This window comes from Canis lupus, chromosome 27 (assembly GCF_003254725.2).
Source record: "Canis lupus dingo isolate Sandy chromosome 27, ASM325472v2, whole genome shotgun sequence".
NCBI classification, from domain to species: Eukaryota; Metazoa; Chordata; class Mammalia; order Carnivora; family Canidae; genus Canis; species Canis lupus.
The window spans coordinates 28878937-28899191 of record NC_064269.1 but is presented as its reverse complement, the minus strand read 5'-3'; the positions used below and the strand labels follow the sequence as shown (position 1 = coordinate 28899191).

The following is a 20255-nucleotide window of genomic DNA, read 5'->3' as shown; positions in this document are numbered from 1 at the left end:
GTGACACAAAGCACTTTTCAAACTGATTTACTTACGTTTATGTTGAAATTAGGTACTTTCCAAAACTTCTGGGATGAAAAAGGAGGTGAAGGGGTTCCCTTTTTCTACCACAATGAGATACCATTTCACACTCATTAAGATAGTTATAATCAAAAAGTCAAATAATAATAAGTGTTGGCAAGGATATGGAGAAATTGCAAGACTCATGCATTGCTGGTGGGAATGTAAAATGGTGCAACCACTTTGGAAAATAATTTTCAGTTCAGTTCAGTTAAATATTAAACATTGAGTTACTGTATGACCCAACAATTCTACTCTTAAAGATATACCCAGATAAAATATATGTTCAATCAAAAACTCATACATGAATATTCAGAGCAGCAGTATTCACAACAGCAAAAAAGGAGAAAAAACCCAAGTATCCATCAACTAAAGAATAGATAAATGTGATCTATCCATACAGTGTGCTATCATTCAATAATAAACAGGAATAAATAATAATACATGTTACAACATGAGTAAACCGGGAAAACATGCTAAATGAAAGAAGCCAGTCACAAAAGAACACATATTTTATGATTCCACTTATAAGAAATGTCCAGAATAGGCAAATCTATAGATATAGAAAGTAGATTAGTGATTTCCTAGGTCTAGAATAGGTTGGGAGAAAAGGGCGTTGACTGCTAGTGAATATTAACTTTCTTTTTATGGTTATAGTTACACAATTCTGGGAACATGAAAAAACCATTGAATTATACACTTGAATTGTATGGTATTTGAATTACATCTCAATAAAGCTATTAAAATTTTAAAAGATTAGTTGTAGTGGATCCCTGGGTGGCTCAGCAGTTTAGTGCCTGCCTCCAGCCCAGGGCATGATCCTGGAGTCCCAGGATCGAGTTCCGCGTCAGGCTCCCTGCATGGAACCTGCTTCTCCCTCTGCCTGTGTTTCTGCTTCTCTCTTTCTCTGTGTGTGTGTGTCTCTCATGAATAAATAAATAAAATCTCTAAAAAAAAAAAAAAGAATATTAGTTGTAAAGGTAAAAATAGAAGTCTGAATCTCTAGATTTCTAAAGCCTAATTTTCTCACCAGAAATTTAATTTCTGAGCCTAATTTAGGTGAGCCTAATTTCTCACCTAATCTCACCTAATCTCACCTAATTTCTCACCAGTATAACAGCTTCCTAGTTCCTAAAGCATAAACTGGCTTAATTGGGGGAGGTGGAGGACTATTATTGTTTTACTGAGATATACCTTGATCTTTTTTAAAGACATTTAAATGTGTCAACTAATACCTTTTTATAGAATTTATGGAACATATCTTAGAAAAATCTTTGTTTTGAATACTCAAGTTTTTAAACTTTATAAATGCTTTTTGATCTTTTTTTTCCCCTTAGATGTAAATAGGTGGTTGTTCTGACATAACAAGAAATCGAATTCCCAGCAAACAGATTTTACTATGTAAAATACATATACCGGAAACATGCAGATCACACATGAATATACTTTCAGTTAACATAGGTACTAGGCATTCATTCAGGGAGTAAATCAGTAATGAACCAAACCTGCATCCATGTGCAATGTACAATTAGCAACAAATTATTTAAGATCCTAAGTATCCATCAATACTAGAAATGAGCTAGGAGACCTCTCTTACGACAGCTGTGTAAAAGCTGTAACTTGTAATTTTCATGTAGAGGTGGCTTCACATCACATCTCATGAGTTTAGCATTGCACAGCCAAGTACCATGTTGAACATCATGCCAAAGATCGTGAGACCCATAATTCCAATACCAACACATTCTGATGACCTGAAGCTGAATGCTAATTATGGTCTCAATTTCATCAATACAATATCTGTGTCCTAGAAGCATCTTTGGGCATGTGGGTTGGACCTGTTCAGAGCTTTTGTTTCACAGCACTAAAATGTTGAGTGGAAAGTACTGAGAGTCCTATTTCATTTTTTCCCTATCTGGAAGGTAATAGTTATAAGACTCTTCATACATGGTCTGAGTATGTCATATGGCAACACCCTTGCCTATAAAAACAAATACTCCAGTGGTTACTTCAGCAGCAAATATCACCAGTAGGCAGGTGAAAGAGCCAAACACACACTGCAGCTGCCTCATGGCTTCTTAACACCCAAAGAAGCCCACATGTATTATCAGGGTTCCTGCTCCAAACAGAACATAGAGCTCCAGTAGAAATACTCTGGTGACTCATCCTCTGACAATAAATCCGTCATGGTGCCTCCAAACCAAAACCATTGTCCAAAAGCAATGACAGCTGACCCGGTCAGCCAAAAGAGCTGGTTGAAGCCAAACAATAGGTACTTGATCGACCATTGCCTGTGGAAGTGTCCCACGCTGCTCACTGCTCTAGTGGGATTCTGAGTCCCAACCCCCTGTGCTTGTGCTCAGAGTCGTGGCAACCTCTTACAAAGATCTTTATAAGAATGAAGCCTATAATATTGCTGAATTTTCTTACTTGGAAAATGAAAGGATTTGCTAGATGGACTTCAGTATTCTCTGATACCTGATAAATAAGCTTAATTCTGTTTATAGTGAGCCTCCTCTACCTAAATAGATGCTGAAAATCTATTTGACTCAATATTTTAAATATAAAGATCAAATTGTTCCTTAGTGCCCCATAGTATTATCTAATTTTAATAATCACAATAATCCTATGAGGCAAATACTATTATTATCCCAATTGTACCTGTGAGGAATTTGAGGCTTACAGACATTAAGTTACCCAATGGAACACTAGTAAATTGAGGAGCTCAAGTTAAATCCAGAGATTTAGAGCTTGAAATCTTAACTAAGATGCTTACAACCTTTCTACAGAAATATTCTAAGCTATATACATATTAAATATGTAAATAAAACTATCTTAAATGGTTTTATTATAGTATATAGTAGTACTTAATTATCTTATGCTTGGATGTTTCTACTTCATTCACTGTGTAATTTTTTTTTCCTGAAAAGATTTTTAGAAATTATAGGGACTGGTTTTAAAGTAGAGTATTGTTTATTAAGTATCATTCAGGAAACTTAGTAGAAATTTGATTTATTTGAGCATTGGACAGTTCCTTATCATGCATCAAAGAAGGTCACAGGAAAGGTTAAAATATTTCCATTGCACTCCTTCTATGACTCCCACTCTCTTTAACTGAACTACTAAAAAACTTGAGGACAAGCTGTTTCCAAAAATGAACCTTTCAACTTCTCTAAATTCAAAAGCTGACTTTTCTGAGAACAAACAGTTTGTGCTTGTTAACTGAGTTGTCAGAGTGAGGTCTTCAGAGATCTGTATTTTTTTCTCCTTTGAATAGTCTATTTTTCCAATGTTTTAACCTCTTGAGAACCGGTGTGCTCCATTTCTAGCTCAGAGAATTTCTAATATTACTATTTATTTAACCCTGTCCAAAGATTCACCCCCTCCTTTTGGTTTATTTTTAGCAAGAGACATGTTGAGATTTAATTTACCTAGTGTGGGGCATGGGGTGTTAATATTTCCACTACTGAGTGCCAGCCGTGTGCTCACCAGGTACTGATATTTCCATTAGAGAAGGCAGTGCTGTCAGAATACCAGAGACCAAGGGCTAAGGTCTGTGGTTCTTGACAGATGGTGTTGCTATTTTCTTGAAGTCTGATGCATGGGCATAACTATTCAACTGCTAATAGCAAGCAGAAATTACCCAAGGAATTAAAAGACAGTTCAAGGAAAGTATTCATTTAAAAATAGCAACTCTGAGTTGGCATCAGAGCATTACATCAGGAGCTTAAATAAAAATTCGACAAGGTACTAGAACTTGCCATCCCACATGATGTAAAATTATTATTTTGCAGGAAGAAGAGCAAGACTTAACAGACAGTGCCTTAGCTTCCAAGATCAGTTTCAAACATGTTTCAAAACATATTTGAAACATGTTTCAAAAACATGTTTGCACAAAACCACTATATCTTTTATTGTTGTGATTAATTTATACTAAAGATATTCTTGACTAGCATTGTAAATAGGTAGTATGGAACATGGAAAAGGGAGACATTTATAATTTCCACATTAGACTAAATAATTAAGTGATGGTTAATGGTGTATCTTTCCCATTTATATATTGGGCACAAGTATGTGTATGTGGAAATTGACATGCAATGAATCAAAGAGACTGAATAATAAGTCACAGTGAATATCTCTAAAGAAACAATTTAGAGAAAAAGACTAATACTAAAGATCACCCCATAGGATATTCCATACTGTAACCAAAGTATTAAGTGCTATATGTGCCCACAGGAGAGAGGGACAGATTCTTTCTGAGAAAGTAAGGAAATCTTCACAAGGGAATTGAATTCTGAATTGAAATATTCATAGTCATTTCCTATGTGGAAAACAGAGGAAATGGCATTTCAGGAAGACTAGCATGTGCATAGTTATAGAGGTTCAGAGAATAGTGAGTAATTTAATATATTAGAAGGGAATTGTACTATGAGACAAGACAGAAAAGGATAGGATGTTTTAGGCCTCATGAGCCAGGTAGTTACTATGGACTCATTTCTGCAGCCCATGGAATTTTGTTAAGAATGAGAGTCATACAATCAGATTTATGTTATATAAGAATAATTCTGGCATCAATGTGAAGGATGGACTAAAAAAAGAAAATGAAAGCAAGGATATTAAATAGATGTCAGGTATTGAAATAGTCCATTTGAAAAATGGTCTGGGCCTGAAAATAGTAGAGATCCACAGAGCAGATCTGAGACATATTTCAAAGGAAAGTGGAAAAAGAGGAGATAAGGATCACTTGGAGCTTTCTGTTTTGGGTAAATGATGGAAAACTGTATCATTAATCAAGACAAGCGTTATAGAAGAAAGAAAACTTGGATGGTGTAAGATACAGGTTCTGTTTTGGACATGTTGTATAATTAAAAACCTGTGGGAGTACCTAGAAGGAGATGACCAGTATGCATTTATATGTTCAGACTTGAAGCCTAGTAGAGAAAACAAATCTTGAAAAATAATATGTGAATTATTGGCTTGAAAGCAGTAATTGAAGCCATAGAAATAGAGGGACTATGTGGATATATGTAGAGGAAGTATAGAAAGAGACAAAAGATGGAATCCTGGAGGACAACATTTTAAGATGAGTATAGAGCAAGCAAAGCCAGGAATGGCAATAGGAAGAGTGACCAAGAGGTCAGAGAAGATCTAGAAAGGAGTGGTAATTTAGAATTCATAAAAAAGGTTTTCAAAAGAGGTGCCTGGATAGCTCAGTCCGTTAGGCATCAGACTCTTGGTTTCAGCTCAGCTCATGATCTTAGTGTCCTGAGATGGTGCTCTACATTGGGCTCCATGCTCAGTGGAGTGTGTGCTTGAAACTCTCTCTCTCTCTCTCTCTCTCTCTCTCTCTCTCTGCTTCTGCACACTCTCATGCATGCTCTCTTTCTCTCTCTAAAATAAATATATAAATATATAAATATATATATATTTTTAAAAGGTTGTCAAAGGTTTTGGAGAGATATTAAATAGAATTAAGTCTAAAGACAAATAAATGGTTTGAGAATAGAGCAGTCACTGATGATATTTGTGAGAAAATTATGATACTGCAGTAAATTTGGATGCCATACTTCAAGATCCTAAAGAGGAAATAAAAATAAATTAAATAAATTAGGACTCTTGAAATAGGATTTATGGAAAAGGCTTTGAGGTTTGGGGTTTGTATGCTTGTTCAAATAAAAATGCTTCAGGGCAGCCCGGATGGCTCAGCGGTTTAGCACCGCCTTCAGCCCAGGGTGTGATCCTGGAGACCCGGGATCCAGTTCTATGTCGGGCTCCCTGCATGGAGCCTGCTTCTCCCTCTGCCTGTGTCTCTGCTTCCCTCTCTCTGTGTCCGTCATGAATAAATAAAAATATTTTTAAAAATGCTTTAAGCATGTTTACAAATTGACATAAAGGATGCATGAGGAGAAGATCAGAAAGTAGAGAGATGGTGAAGTGGTATAGTCAGACAGTATCAATGGCCAATAGCCTAGAACAAAAGCACATATGGGAACTTTATCCAAGGAAAGGAAGAGAGTAACTTCTTCATCCCAGGTGCAAGACAAGGAAGAGTAGGAATACAATTATAGATAAGTATGACTATGCAAGAGAAAACTGTGGAAGTTTTAATATTGTCTATAAAGAAAGAGTCAATATTCTTCTGTTATACTGAGAATGAGAAATGTGGAATAGCATAAACCCAAAAGTATATATCTTATCTTTTGTGTACCTTTAGAGAGTTTTTGGAGTTGCTTCCAAATTTCACAGTAGACAGCATAAGTTTTGAAATCAGACATATCTGGCTCTGCCACTTATTACTTGAATGACCTTAGGCAAATTTCCTTATCTATAAAGCAGGGGTAATAACATTGTATACCTTATAGGATAAGGTACTTATGAGAGTGCTCAGTAAAATTCTACCAATCGTCCTTATCACTATTATCTGCTCCATAATTATATGAAGAATTTAGAGTTTTCAGATTCTTTCTATGTCAAACTATAAAAATTGGTAAATTTCTGGGAATAATTTCATTTCAACTAAGCTTAAATAAGTTAAATTCACTTGTTAAAATTTATATGATAGAATTAGTATCTTAATAATATTTAGATGCTAATAAATATTTCACAATTGAATAATGGCATAGCTTTTAAAGCACTTTCATAATACATGATTTATTCTACAAAACAACCTCTTTAATATTATTACCAACATTTATTTTTTATTTTTATTTTTTTAGAGATGTTATTTATTTATTCATGAAAGACACAGAGAGAGAGGCAAAGAGAGAAGCAGTTTCCTTCCCGTGGGGAGCCCGATGCAGGACTTGATCCCAGGACTCTGGGATCATGCCCTGAGCCAAAGGCAGACCTCAACCACTGAGCCACTCAGGCGTCCCTTATTACCAACATTTACAATTTCCTCCATTTTACAGATGAAGATATTGAAGCCCAATTTGTCTATTCATTTACTCAATGGATTTTTACTCATTTCTTACTCATATAAAGCACCTCATTTGGCCCTAAAGCTAGCATCATGCACAAAAAAGAAATATAATCCTGTCTTTGTGGACTGCTGTCTACTGGAGGTGGGGAGAAATAGGTCATATCATATTATAAATATAAAATGGCAGGTGTTCTAACAGCTCTGAATGAAAGGTACATGGTTCTATGAAAATGTATAACAAAGGAACCAAACCTGTTCTTCAAGTTGGAAAAAGTTTTCCTTGAGGAAGTTATGTTTGAGCTCAATCCAAAGGAAGAGTGGGAATGAATTGGTGAAAATGGTAGAGTAAGAGAAGAGTGTTCTGGGAAGAGGGAATCTGTGCAAGGGCCCTGGAACAGTAACATCATTTAGGAAACTAGAAGAGAGCCAGTGTGCCTGGAGTCTAGGGAAGGAATGTATGATGTAAGATTAACAGATATGTTTAGAAGATGGAACTTGGGACGCCTGGGTGGCTCAGTGGTTGAGCATCTGCCTTTGGTTCAGGGCATGATCCCAGAGTTCCAGGATCGAGTTCCACATCTGGCTCCCTGAGAGGAGCCTGTTTTTCCCTCTGCCTATGTCTCTGCTTTCTCTCTGTGTCTGTCATGAATAAATAAATAAATAACATCTTAAAAAAAAAAAAAAAGAGAAAAGATGGAGCTAGAACTGGTTTTCTAAGGGCTCCTAAACAGAACCATATTAAGCGACTTGATCTTTATTCTAGTAGCAATAGAAAAGCACAAATGTTTCTAAGTAAAGGAATATTTTGAACAACTTTGAATCTTTTAAAGATCACTCTGGCTTCTGAGTGAAGCACAAATTTGAAGAGAGAAGCAAAAGTAAATGAGGGGACAGTTAGGAAGCTATAGAAATAGTGCAAGTGTTAGAGGATAGGAAATGAGCCTTAGAAGTATGGTAGTGGTGATGTAATAAAATGAACAGAATCAGAACCCTTAAGAGCAAAAGTGACAGGATTGAATGAGGAAGGGCAGTGAAAAAAGAGGATGTCAAGGATTACTTCTAGGTTTTTGTATAATGCAAGAAGGAAGAAAATGGAAATATTCATTAAGACAGGCCACTCTGAGTGACAAATAGATTTTAGAAGAAGAACCCTGCCATTCAGTTTGGGGTAGATTGGCTTTGATGTGTGCTTGAGATAGCTGTGGTGGTTCAATCAAGAAATCAAAGCTAGAAATCCCAATTTGGAAATCATCCATAGAAAGATAAGAATTAAGTCAAGGGTATAGATAAATTTGTTTAGAAAGTGTGAGAAAAAAAAGATCTTTCATATTTAAACTCAAAATCCCTTAGAAAGAAAGTGTAAGATAGGAAAAAAAGATCTTTCATATTTAAACTCAAAATCCCTTATTCTTTTTTGTAACATCATGCTGCTTTTGCATGTAATGTTGAATCCATCCAAACACAAAATTTCTGGGATGCCTGGGTAGCTCAGTTGGTTAAGGGTCTGCCTTCAGCTTAGGCCATGATCCTGCAGTCCTGAGATCAAGCGTCATGTCATATCATGATTCTGCTCAACAGGGAGTCAGCTTTTTCCTCTCCCTCTGCCCCTCCCCACCGCTCATGCGCCCACGCTCTCTCTGTTTCTCTCAAATAAATGAAATCTTTTTTAAAAAAACACAAAATTCCCGTGTGGTGCCTCTAGTACACCACTAGCTTTATGGAACGCCTTTCTAAACTTGTCTATACGTTAAATCAAAAATATAATCATATAGAACAAAATCAATAGCTACTCTTTATAAATACGTCTAATTAATACCATGAATATACAGTTAATTCTCAATTCCTATATGCAAATCCATGAGCTATCCATCAGAAAGTATCTCTGCACAGTTCCTAATGTCTCTTTGGATCATTTTTATTTCTACTGGGCCAATATCCCAGTCCAGTTAGACAAATTACATTACTATTATGTCTCTATGGATAAATAATAAGTAATAATACAGTAAAGTAAATAAGTTCAAGCTCATCTTGTGGATTTCATATAAGTCTATATTGATGATATCTAGTCAAAATATAAAAAGGCCCTCCTAGAAGCACTATAGAAAGCCTGCTGGCTAGGTGCTTGGGTGGTTCAGTAGGTTAAGTGTCTGTCTTCGGCTCAGGTCATGATTCTAGGATTGTGTCCTGAATTGGACTCCCTGCCTAGCTGGGAGTCTGCTTCTCCCTTTACCCCTCTTCTCTGTTCATGTGCTCTCTCTTTCACGCTCTCTCTCTCAAATAAATAAATAAAATCTTTTAAAAAAAAAAAAAAAGAGGAGAAAGAAAGCCTGTTGGTCTGTATTCTAGATATTTGGATTCTAGTTTCAGTGCCACCAACAAATGGCCTTGGACAAACAGCTCAAACTCTCTTTTAGTTTTTTCATCTGTATAATCAGGAGATTGATCCAGGTCTCCAAGTTGAGTTCTAATATTCTGTAATCATGTGAAAATCCTTGAAGTAACATGAATTATTCAGTGGGTAGAGGTTTACAATCATCTTAAAGAATCTTTATTCCTCACTTTCCCTAGAAAAAAATTTCTTATGTCATATCTGATCATTTTTAGTACTAGAAAAATAGCAAATATATTCATATTGACATTTTTATTCCAAGCTGATGCTGATGTGTCATCAGACTCAAAACCTGCTGGAGAAACTGTTCTGCATTTCTGATAGTTTTCTAGTTCTAAACCTGACATTGGGGCTTTTAACTATGAATAGCCTCATGGCATTCTGCATGAATTCTCACTGTGTATTCCGAAGTCTGACATTTCTGTTACACTTAAATTTGATCTCGGATTTCTTTGCTTTCCATTTTACCCAAAGTTGCTTTTTTTAAAGGTCGACATTTGTTACATTGCCATTTGGCTTTTACCCATCCCTTCAAAAGTTTTTTTTTTTTTAGTAAGATATTGACCCTGTATCATATTTCAAACTAGAAAAAGAAGAACAAAAGAGAAAAACAATGATGTGGGGAGAAAATAGAAAGGAATAGAAATGACAAAATAACAAGTCAAGTGGAAGAAGTTGAAAAGTGTATTATTATGTTGAAATTTCACTTCATGATGCCGTTGGCCCTGTTGAAGCTTCTCTGGATCTTTGGTGATGTCCCTTTTGCCCTCTGAGAAGAGTTGTAAATGATTAAGGGAAGAGGAATAGTGATCCCCAAATCTGAGTGTTGGTCACATGACTTCAAAGCCAATTGTCATTCAGGGAAAAGATACGTTGATGTGCTGCTATCTTCAAAACCAACCTGATTCCTTAACTTATGGCCCCACAACAATAACACATGCCAAAACAATACACATGCCAAAACCCAAAACTAATTTTGCAGTCCCCAAGATGCTTACAGGGGTGTTGCAAGGTCAAGATTATTTCCATAATAACTCTAATATGTCACTTGCATCTGTCACGGGTATTCACTCATGGGTGTGGAGTGTTTTCAGACATGCAACAGATTTAATACAGAAACAGATAGGGAAATCTAGCTGTCTTCTATTAAGCCAGACATTCCAGACACTTGCAAAAATCTAAAACAGTATCATTCTTCTCTATTAATATTTTCTTTGTTTTTAAAAGCATAGCTATTTCTCACAGGAATATATTATTTATGTTAACATATAAAGGGGCAGTTGATGTTATCTTAAATGAATGAATGAATTGATAAATATTTCTTAAATGTCCTGAATTGTTTCTAACATGGCAATTCTTGATATGTATAACCCACATAAACAAAAACTCTTTGGAATCTTCCATAGTTTTTAAGAGTGTTAAAATTGTCTTGAGACCAAAAATAGGAGAACTTCTGTTGCACAGCAACCTAAACACTGGGTAGTTTCTACTTCACCTTAAGCCTTAAGAGTTACCTAAGTACTTGATACTCTTACTTTCCTCCCGGGTAAGGATTACCACTCCAACTTAATCCTCTGCTTGGCCATAAACTTTGTGTTTACACTGTTGGCAAAATACAGAGTTTATATTTCACTAAAGTTCCTTTGAAAATGTTTATCTTGGAATTGCTTTCATTTTACTTAATTTTTTCACCTTTGATTTTTTTTTTGCCATATATCTTAGATTCCTTTTATTAATTTTACAATTCTAGTCTTCAAGTAGTTTTTTCTTTGCATCTGAGTGAACTCACTGGACAATGAACTATGTGCAATTTTTAAATATTTTCTTAACAATTATTGTACAGGGTTATATTTATCTTAGCTGTGGCATTATGTCCTTCTACAGATGCCAAAGACTCCATTGTTAGCTCAATTTAGAGGGAACTGAGACCTGAATAGATAGAATCACTGCTCATGAAACTCATATAAAACTGAATAGTAAGCCAGTCTGATACTTTGCTTTTGACCAAAATTGGTTTTGCTCTGTATTCAGACATGCTTGGAAAGTAAATTAGATAACCTAAAGTTATTTAAATGGACAATTAAAAAAATGATGAATAATCTTAAAGAAGTGATTATTCCACATGAACTTTAGTTATACCTAATTTTAAAACTTCATAATAAATGAATATTCCTCACCTTAAATGATCTCCTCTCCAACAAGTCACAGAATTTTTTTGACCTTGTATCTTTTTAATATCTCAAATCCTATAGATTACCATTTATTACGTTGTAAATGATCTATTTTCTGAATGATTATAAGAAAGACCCAGCAATTGCACTGTTGGGGATTTACCCCAAAGATACAGATGCAGTGAAACGCCGGGACACCTGCACCCCGATGTTTATAGCAGCAATGGCCACGATAGCCAAACTGTGGAAGGAGCCTCGGTGTCCAACGAAAGATGAATGGATAAAGAAGATGTGGTTTATGTATACAATGGAATATTACTCAGCTATTAGAAATGACAAATACCCACCATTTGCTTCAACGTGGATGGAACTGGAGGGTATTATGCTGAGTGAAGTAAGTCAGTCGGAGAAGGACAAACATTGTATGTTCTCATTCATTTGGGGAATATAAATAATAGTGAAAGGGAATATAAGGGAAGGGAGAAGAAATGTGTGGGAAATATCAGAAAGGGAGACAGAACGTAAAGACTGCTAACTCTGGGAAACGAACTAGGGGTGGTAGAAGGGGAGGAGGGCGGGGGGTGGGAGTGAATGGGTGACGGGCACTGGGGGTTATTCTGTATGTTAGTAAATTGAACACCAATAAAAAATAAATTAAAAAAAAAGAATTTAAGTAAATAAGGACCTGTTAATATTAGCCTAATGAATCTTTTCATGATACTTTTGTTTCTTCCCCAGACTCAAGGTATAAAGTCCCTGCCTCTACTAATTAATAGTCCCAAGGTTAACAGAATCACTAGAGTGGCTCCTGGTTTATTATTGGCAGGAATTGTATGTACTTTTCAAGCAAATCAGGTCATTAAAGTACAATAACATGAATGTGGAAAATTCAAAATAGGTTACAGTTCTTCTGTCACATATGACATTTTAGTCTGTAAATATCACACGACAGTCAGAAAATATGGGTAGCCCTCACATTGAGGAATGCGTTACCAAGCACGAAATGCCAATAACTATATCCCAAGAGAATGTTTAAACAGTTTCAGACAAAATCACAGGGAAGAAATGCCAAGATTTATGGACATATTTGTCCATTGATCTTTACCTGAGTTCTGGGCCCTGAAAAGATATTTAGCATAAATTCTCTAGAGGCAGAAATCCCTGTTTGGATCTATTGGGCTAAAAGAATATTTTAAGTCAACCAAAAAAACATAATACTTGTTCTTTTACACATGATGTTTATTCTTAAAGAGACTTATGATTTGGAGCTTTTTGCTAGGGCTGGTAACGAACTTGCACTTGTTCATATATATTCATAATTAGTTAAATGAGCCTTTTTAAAAATCATTACATTTTAGTAACTAATGAAACTTTCAAATAGAAAGTTTGAAAAACTTTAAAAATTAAGCTTAAAAGAGAAAACTAAAATCATCCATGAAATTTCCACTTGATTATTTGGTATTAAGATTTTTATTTTTCTCATCTTTTTATCAAGCTTATGGAGAATTATGCAGAATTTTAAATGGTATTATACTTCATATATTTTTCATAACATTTTCCCATAATTAAATATTCTTTTAATATTTGAGACTGCATGTATTCTATTATATGGTTATAGCTTGTTTAACTTTTATTTTGGACATTTATGTTATTTCTAATTACATATATCCTCACGCATATCTCTGATTATCTTCTTAGATCTTCCCAAAAGATCAAAGAATAATCAAGTTTTAAAGATTTTTTTAAAAAATACATGGTGCTATATATTGCCATAATGTATGAAGGGACACATTTCCCAGTAGCTTCTCTAGCACTGCCAACATCTCTCTTAATGTGGCCAACTCTTCCTAAAATAATCAAATGAAAGTTATATTTGGATATGCATTACTGTTGTTAGCTCTTAGTCACATCCCAGGATGTCATGTGGTTAGTCTCTTAGCAATTTCTCTTCCAATTTCTTCCTAACTTCATGCTAGAGTAGTGAATAAAAAGATACATTCCTTCCCATTAACATGTCAAAGTATTCTTCCCAGCATTTTCACATATTAATACAAATATATGATTTTTATTTGGGTCTGTACAGATGTAACTAGTGTTTATTCTCCTATTTCTGGAAGAGTCTGAAAAAAATACATCTTTCTTTTTCATTACCTTCGGATTTGTTTTTCTCTCACCCTTTTGACTGAGAGGAAACAAATTTTAAAAACATAGGACTTATGTAAGTGGTATTTTTGAGTTAAATCTATTGCTACCAATGTAAATTATCTCAGAGGACAGCAAAAAATAAAATGGGCTCAATAATATGATTTTTCTCATTATTATCATCACGATCAATGCATTTTTATTAATGACCCACTATTTACAGAGCATGGTGCTAAATCCTAAGAACTACAAAAAAAAAGGGAATAGAAGAATTCTTATCTTCCATTGATTTATTCACTAGCTGAGGAATGATGGCACATATATAAAAAAAGATAAATTCTAATAAACACTAGCATATCCTAACTGTCCAATGGAATCAGCCAGTCAATGCTCTTGGAGTTCAGAGAAGAGATTAGTAAAGATTAGGATAGTCATCTTTAAGAGGATTTGAGCCACATTTTGAAGGAGAACTGGAACTTTAAGAAGAAAAGAGAAACTGTTCCAAGTAGGGGGGTTACAGTGTTGCCAAAGGTGACAATGCACAAGACATTTTCAGGGTAAAAATAACCAGTGAGCCAAAGCAGTTTATGCAGTATTACAATACTTCAGGGAAATTTATAAAGTATTATTACTATGAAAAATGTTGGTACCAGCATGAGATCATTGTGGCCCAGACTAGCTAGTTGCGGAAGAAACTAAAAACAGCCATTATGCTAGAGTACCATTAGGATAAAAAAGCCAACCAAACTTGGCAACTGATTAGGTATAAACATAAGAGACTACTAGGAACATATTATTCAGCTGTGCTTGTATCAGGGATTCAGAATGAATGAGCCTACTCTCAACTGAGTATGTACTGCAGAAGGCCACTGAGAAGGCTGTGATTAAACTCTATGGGGGGGGGGGGGGGCTACCAAGTAACTGGAATAGCTTCCCAGGGAAATCAGTCCTTGACTTTTGACTTTAAAGATGAATTGAATTTTGCCAGATGGGAAAGGGGGGTGGGAGGAGTTCAATGAAGAGGGCAAAAGAGGGGGGGAAATATGACTCAAAATTTTAGACCTACATGATTGGAGAAAGATAACACAGACCATAAGAGAAAAGTCTAGCAATATAGATGTTTTAAGTGGGAAAATATTTCATTTGAGACATTCTGCAAACATATATGTAGAGCCTATTCACCAATCTGCTGGCATCTGGGACGCATCCATGAACAAAACAGGCAAAAATAATTCTGCTTTAATGGAGTTTATGTTCCAATATTTGGAAATAAATACATAATTAGAGATATAGTGTTCACCAAAGAGTTTCGTTTCATTGGGATGTTTCTATTTTTCTTCTTCTGTTTTCATTCATATCAGTAAGATAAAATAAGCACAAAAGAAAGCATGGATGACTAGTATCTGACTTAAGTCATCACTTCAGCAGCAAAATGCTCCAAGTAAGTATTCCTTCTAAGACTTCAGACTGTCCTCAAATTGACCTTGATGTCTACAGGCCCCAGACAAATGGTTTAGTAATTGAGAGCAGTAAATTAGAATCAATCACATTTAGTTAGGAGAAAGTAGTCTCAGTGTGCTAAGACAAGCTGACCTTCTAGCTTTGCATTTTTATTGCACCCTGTCTGCTCTCCACCTGCACTTGACGCTATGCTGGTATCTTCTGACCTTAGCAGTACTTTAGGACATGTGTCTGGACTACAGTTCTCACTAGGTCTTACTGCTAGATCATTCAAAGGGAGAAAATTATTGGAAAACTATTTGCAGGTCAGAAATATGGTTTCGAGTGACTAACCGTGGAAGTGAAATTTTTGTTGCAATTAGAATGCTCACTTTAATTTAAGAAAAAATATGTAAAATATTATATTTAAGCATTGCATTTCAAACTGCTATCAAGGACAGTTGAGAGATACTAAGTAATACCAGTTTTCCTTGACACTGTAACTGCATTACGGTAACTGCATTAGTATTCATTTCACCCTTCAGTAACATGATATGCTGAAGAGACTGGACATTAAAGATTTTAAAGTTTCCTGACCTCCATAATATTGGGGGCCAATCTTTAGAGCTGTCACCTGATTGGTTGAAAATATTCATTTTGTTTCCATGCAAAAGGATTTTTGACTTTTGTTTATTTACTTCCTTGTTTTTCAATCAGTTACTATAAGTAGTTCCTTATATCAATTTTTTTTCTGAAAACTTGCTTATTTAAAATTAATTGTTCTTACCAAAGCCCCAGGTATATCTAATCATGTCAAAGCAGTATGTCAAAAGCATGTCAAAACAGTATGGTGCCAAAAGTTATCTCTAGGCACTTCCCAGAAGCTCGGGGATAATTGAATCTAATTCTTCTGATGAAACAAGATGATGGCAGCCTGAGGAACCCATCTGAGGATTAATTGTTTTGGGGATAGATATTCAAATGCTAAATACTTTCATAAATTTAGTTCAGTAACAAACATTTATTAATTGTCTAATGGGTGCTAAATCTTACAACAGACATGCAGTCCAGAAATGAATAAGGCACAGTTACCCTCAAGCCCTTCATATCCTAGTAAGGTTTAGTCTTATTAAATAATTTTTATTAGATTTCTGGTTTTTCATTAGAGCTGCCAAAACTCATTTAAATATATTATCTCCCATTTTTAATCATATAAATCATCAGGTCTCCAGCTGGTAATAACTTACTTAACAAATGCATGGCTAAATAATAAGCAAAGATTTTCATGCACTTTAGAAAATATTTTAGATATCATACAATCCTTTATAGACAAGGAAGCTGGCAGTTTCTGACTTAAACTCAAGTTTCCAAAATCTAGTTGAAAAGGCTTTTTATTGCAGTTTACATGAGAGTACGGAATGTGGGAAAATAATTAATTTGATGCTAATAATCATCTTAATTGATTGTGAGATTATGATATTAACTTATGTGCTGTGGGTACAATTCATCCTCTCCTGAAATTTTTCATGGATTATTCCATTCCATTAATAGCTTGATAGATATATTTACTTTGTATTAGTTTTCCAGATCAAGAAATACGTAAAGTGGCGGTTCGACAATTAGACAACCTCTTGAATGATGAACTACTGGAATATCTCCCACAGCTAGTTCAGGTAAGAACAGCAGAGTTGCCAAAGGATTCTCGGATTTTAACTAATAATCCTCTAAAAAGAGTTTCCAATAAGTCAACAGTAAACTATAGCTCATGTGTCAACATGGGTAACATAGACATTCTTTAGCCCAAACTGGTAGTTACAAAAAAGGTCTATAAAAGCTGAAATAGACAGTTAAAAAAAAGAAAAAAAAGCCAACAAAATAAAACCTTCACTTATTAGGGAGAAAAATAGAGATACTGGTGATAAAATATTTTCATCTAACTATGTAGAACAATTAAAAGTTAATCGAATGTTATAGAGAAAATAGTATTTTGCTAGGACAGCTCCTCGTATGTATTTTTTGCCTTTCCCTTAGAACATTCTTACATTGATCATAAATCTATAAAGTGGTTTTTTTATAAGATAATACCTGAATTCTGCCAATAAATACTGCTTTTTAGTCACAACATTAATTATCACAATTTTGAAGTAATTTTAGAAAATCATATAAATTTATATAGAAATATGAGCAAAAACTGATTTAGTCTGAATATTTTGAAATATAAATATTTGAAAAATAAACAATTATGCATCTTGCATATGACCATATAAATGACTGAATATTCAAACTACAAATAATATTTTTTCCTAAATTGATTATGTAATGAAGGCTGAATAGGTAGTTCTAGTATAGTGGTCTTTATGTTTTTCGTTTTATTTCTTAACTGCAGTGTTTTCTTATCTGAAAGATCAGGTTGTAATTACAAGCTATTTTAAATGTCAAGTGCCTCAGTTTTTGAACATTGAGAACTTTTTTTTTTTAAGATTCTATTTATTTGAGAGAGAGAGCACAAGTAGGGTGGAGGGAGAAGAGTTAGAGGGACAAGCAGACTCCCTGCTGAGCAGGGAACCCAACACGGGGCTTGATCCTAGGACCCTGAGATCATGATCTGAGCTAAAGTCAGCTACTTAACCACTTAGCCAACTGAGCTATCCAGGTGCCCTGAGGACTAGTTGGGGGGAACCCCTATCAATGACTGGAATACCATATTGCTTTGCATATGGAATATGCACTTCTCTGAAGGACTCCAAAAGCGAAAGCTGGTTCAGAAATAGCTATACCGTATAGGTACTTTTACCAATTTTTATCATTGTGATTTTTCTATACTTGCCAGAATAGTGTAGTAGAAGTAAAAATAAATCAAACTTGTAGGAACACTGTTCATCTCATGGTTCATGAGTATTGGCAGCATGCTCTAACTAACCCAAATTAAAAAATTAAGTTATTACAAAACTTTATACATATTAAACCCAATTGGAAATAGCAGTCTGGAATAAATAAGCAATACAGTTGGCACCAGGAATATCACTGAGAGCCACATACCTGCAAATCCAAATTCATATGACAAGGTGCATACAGAATTCAACATAGCAAATCCACAGAAGTAAAATTAAGAAGTGCTACAACTACTCTCTAATTAAAAATGAAGATTATAAATGTTTTGAGATGGAAAGAAATGACTCAAAAATAAATAAAACTGGGAAGAATTTTCAAAACATTTATTATAGAATTTGCCCTTAAATTTCCATGGTCTCCCCTGACTTTAAAGCTTTAAACACATAAAAACTTTTGAAACACATAAAAAATCTACCTTACTGCTATTTTCTTGAAATATGTTATTTTGGTATGTATTATATTGTTAGAATTATGCAAGCTATATTAAATAAATAAGACAGGACTCTAAGACCATAACAAAAACAGAACATATTGTTCATAGCCAGAAAGTAATTAAGATCCAGATCCAGAGGTTACAGCAACCACAGGTCAACACCCTGTGGGTAGGTTCCAAAAACAGTTCCTAATAATGCAATGTGAGCCAGAAATATTGCCTGCCTCCCAGATGGTGAAGTAGGATTTAGGGGGAAATTGTACCAGAGCACAGAGTGATGCAGGGAATTTGGAAACAAGTGAAGCAATTTAAGAGCAACAAGTAGTTATTCAAGAAGAAATAATAGGTAAATCTAAAAAGAAAGCTAAAAAGACCAGCACGGAAGTAAATTCTAAGACATCTCTCTTGCTCATGTGCTCATATGATATGCTATTAGGGCATAAACACAACTTATGACCTAGTCAGCCCAGTATTAGCAAGTAAGTGAAAACAAGCCATGGTTGCAGTTTAAGACAACATACATTATGGTTTTTATACATTCATACAACATCAAGAGTTTATGCAAATTTGCTGAAATTATCTTTGGCACTCTTGTACCTTAGGAATTCATAAACTTTCCCATCCTTGAGTATGGTCCTCATATTGAGGTATTTCTTCAGTGTGTATGTGAATGCGTGTTGTGCCCACTTTTGTCTACTATCTGCTGTGGTATAAAACCTGGCTTAAACTCTGGGGGGGGAGGGGGCCTGTGTGTGTGACTTAAATGGTTATTGAGCAACTAAAGATAGAAGCTTTGCTTCTTAAACAGGGATGGAAATTTTTTTGAAGAGAGCCTGGTTTTCATTTTTAAACATATTCAGATTTCTGGGATGATGATGGAGCCCAGGTATGCTTGCTGACAGTGAAGCCCCTGCAGAGTACAGGGGGAGGTTTGATTTATGTCCATAAGGATATTAGTGGCTGCCATTGCTGTCTGTATTTTCCATGAGGTTGGGTACCTAGAAAATCTTAAAGAGCTGTTCATAGTGGAGATGAGGGAAAGGATTTGGAGAGGGGTGGTGAGTTAGGGTGGCAATAATCAGCTTTGAAACCTCTAAGTAAAGTTTCAAGTTCTGCCAGTTAATACTGATATATAAATTGATGATTTCAGTTAAGGCTTTGAACGTGCATTAATCTTATTTCCAAAAGAGGAGAAATATCTACTGTTTAATAATGTCCTTTTTTATATCTAGGACACTAATCCTGATATTATGTATTTTTGTGTGTGCCAAGATTCTCCTCCTAGGCATGGTTGAACTCACCAACCATCTGCTCTTATTTATTATTCTATGATATTAAAGTATAAATAATAAAGAGACTACACAAATCCAAATTAATGATGTGTGTGTGCTTTGTTATTATATACCAGCTAATAAGGTTATCAGATATAATATTAACATTTTGTTAAAATGTTTATGCTGTTTTCCTTTGTCTTTTCATAAGCTACTTAAGCCCCTTTGTATTCTGCTAGAATTTTGTTACTGAGAAGAGTAAAGTAATTATATCTCTTACTTCAGGCTGTCAAGTTTGAATGGAACCTTGAAAGTCCTCTGGTCCAACTCCTATTGCACCGTTCATTGCAAAGCATCCAGATTGCCCATCGTCTTTACTGGTAAGATTAACTAAAATAGGATGGGATGCCTTTTTTTTATTGTCATCTTCTCGCTATGGGGCAGCTTTAGAAGAAGCAGGAGATTTCCTACCTTGTATTTGATATAAACCTCCACTTAAAATTCAGCCAAATCCAAGTCTTTGTTAAGGTTATTTTAA

The 20255-nt window shown here is 34.9% G+C and overlaps 1 protein-coding gene and 1 pseudogene across 6 annotated transcripts in view; one reads left to right on the top strand and one right to left on the bottom strand.

The window, feature by feature from the left end:
• Positions 1–20255, top strand: part of PIK3C2G (phosphatidylinositol-4-phosphate 3-kinase catalytic subunit type 2 gamma) — a 366531-nt gene that overhangs the window by 138784 nt on the left and 207492 nt on the right. For all 6 annotated transcript variants that reach the window (XR_007406483.1, XM_049102678.1, XM_049102677.1 and 3 more), the window contains 2 exons: positions 16701–16794; positions 20003–20097. Coding sequence is in view for 5 of the 6 variants with exons in the window: in XM_049102678.1 (XP_048958635.1) it covers positions 16701–16794; positions 20003–20097 (189 nt within the window). In the remaining variant the exon portion in view is untranslated. The remainder of the gene's footprint in view (positions 1–16700; positions 16795–20002; positions 20098–20255) is intronic.
• On the bottom strand, positions 1706–6332 carry LOC112665663 (tetraspanin-2-like; annotated as a pseudogene).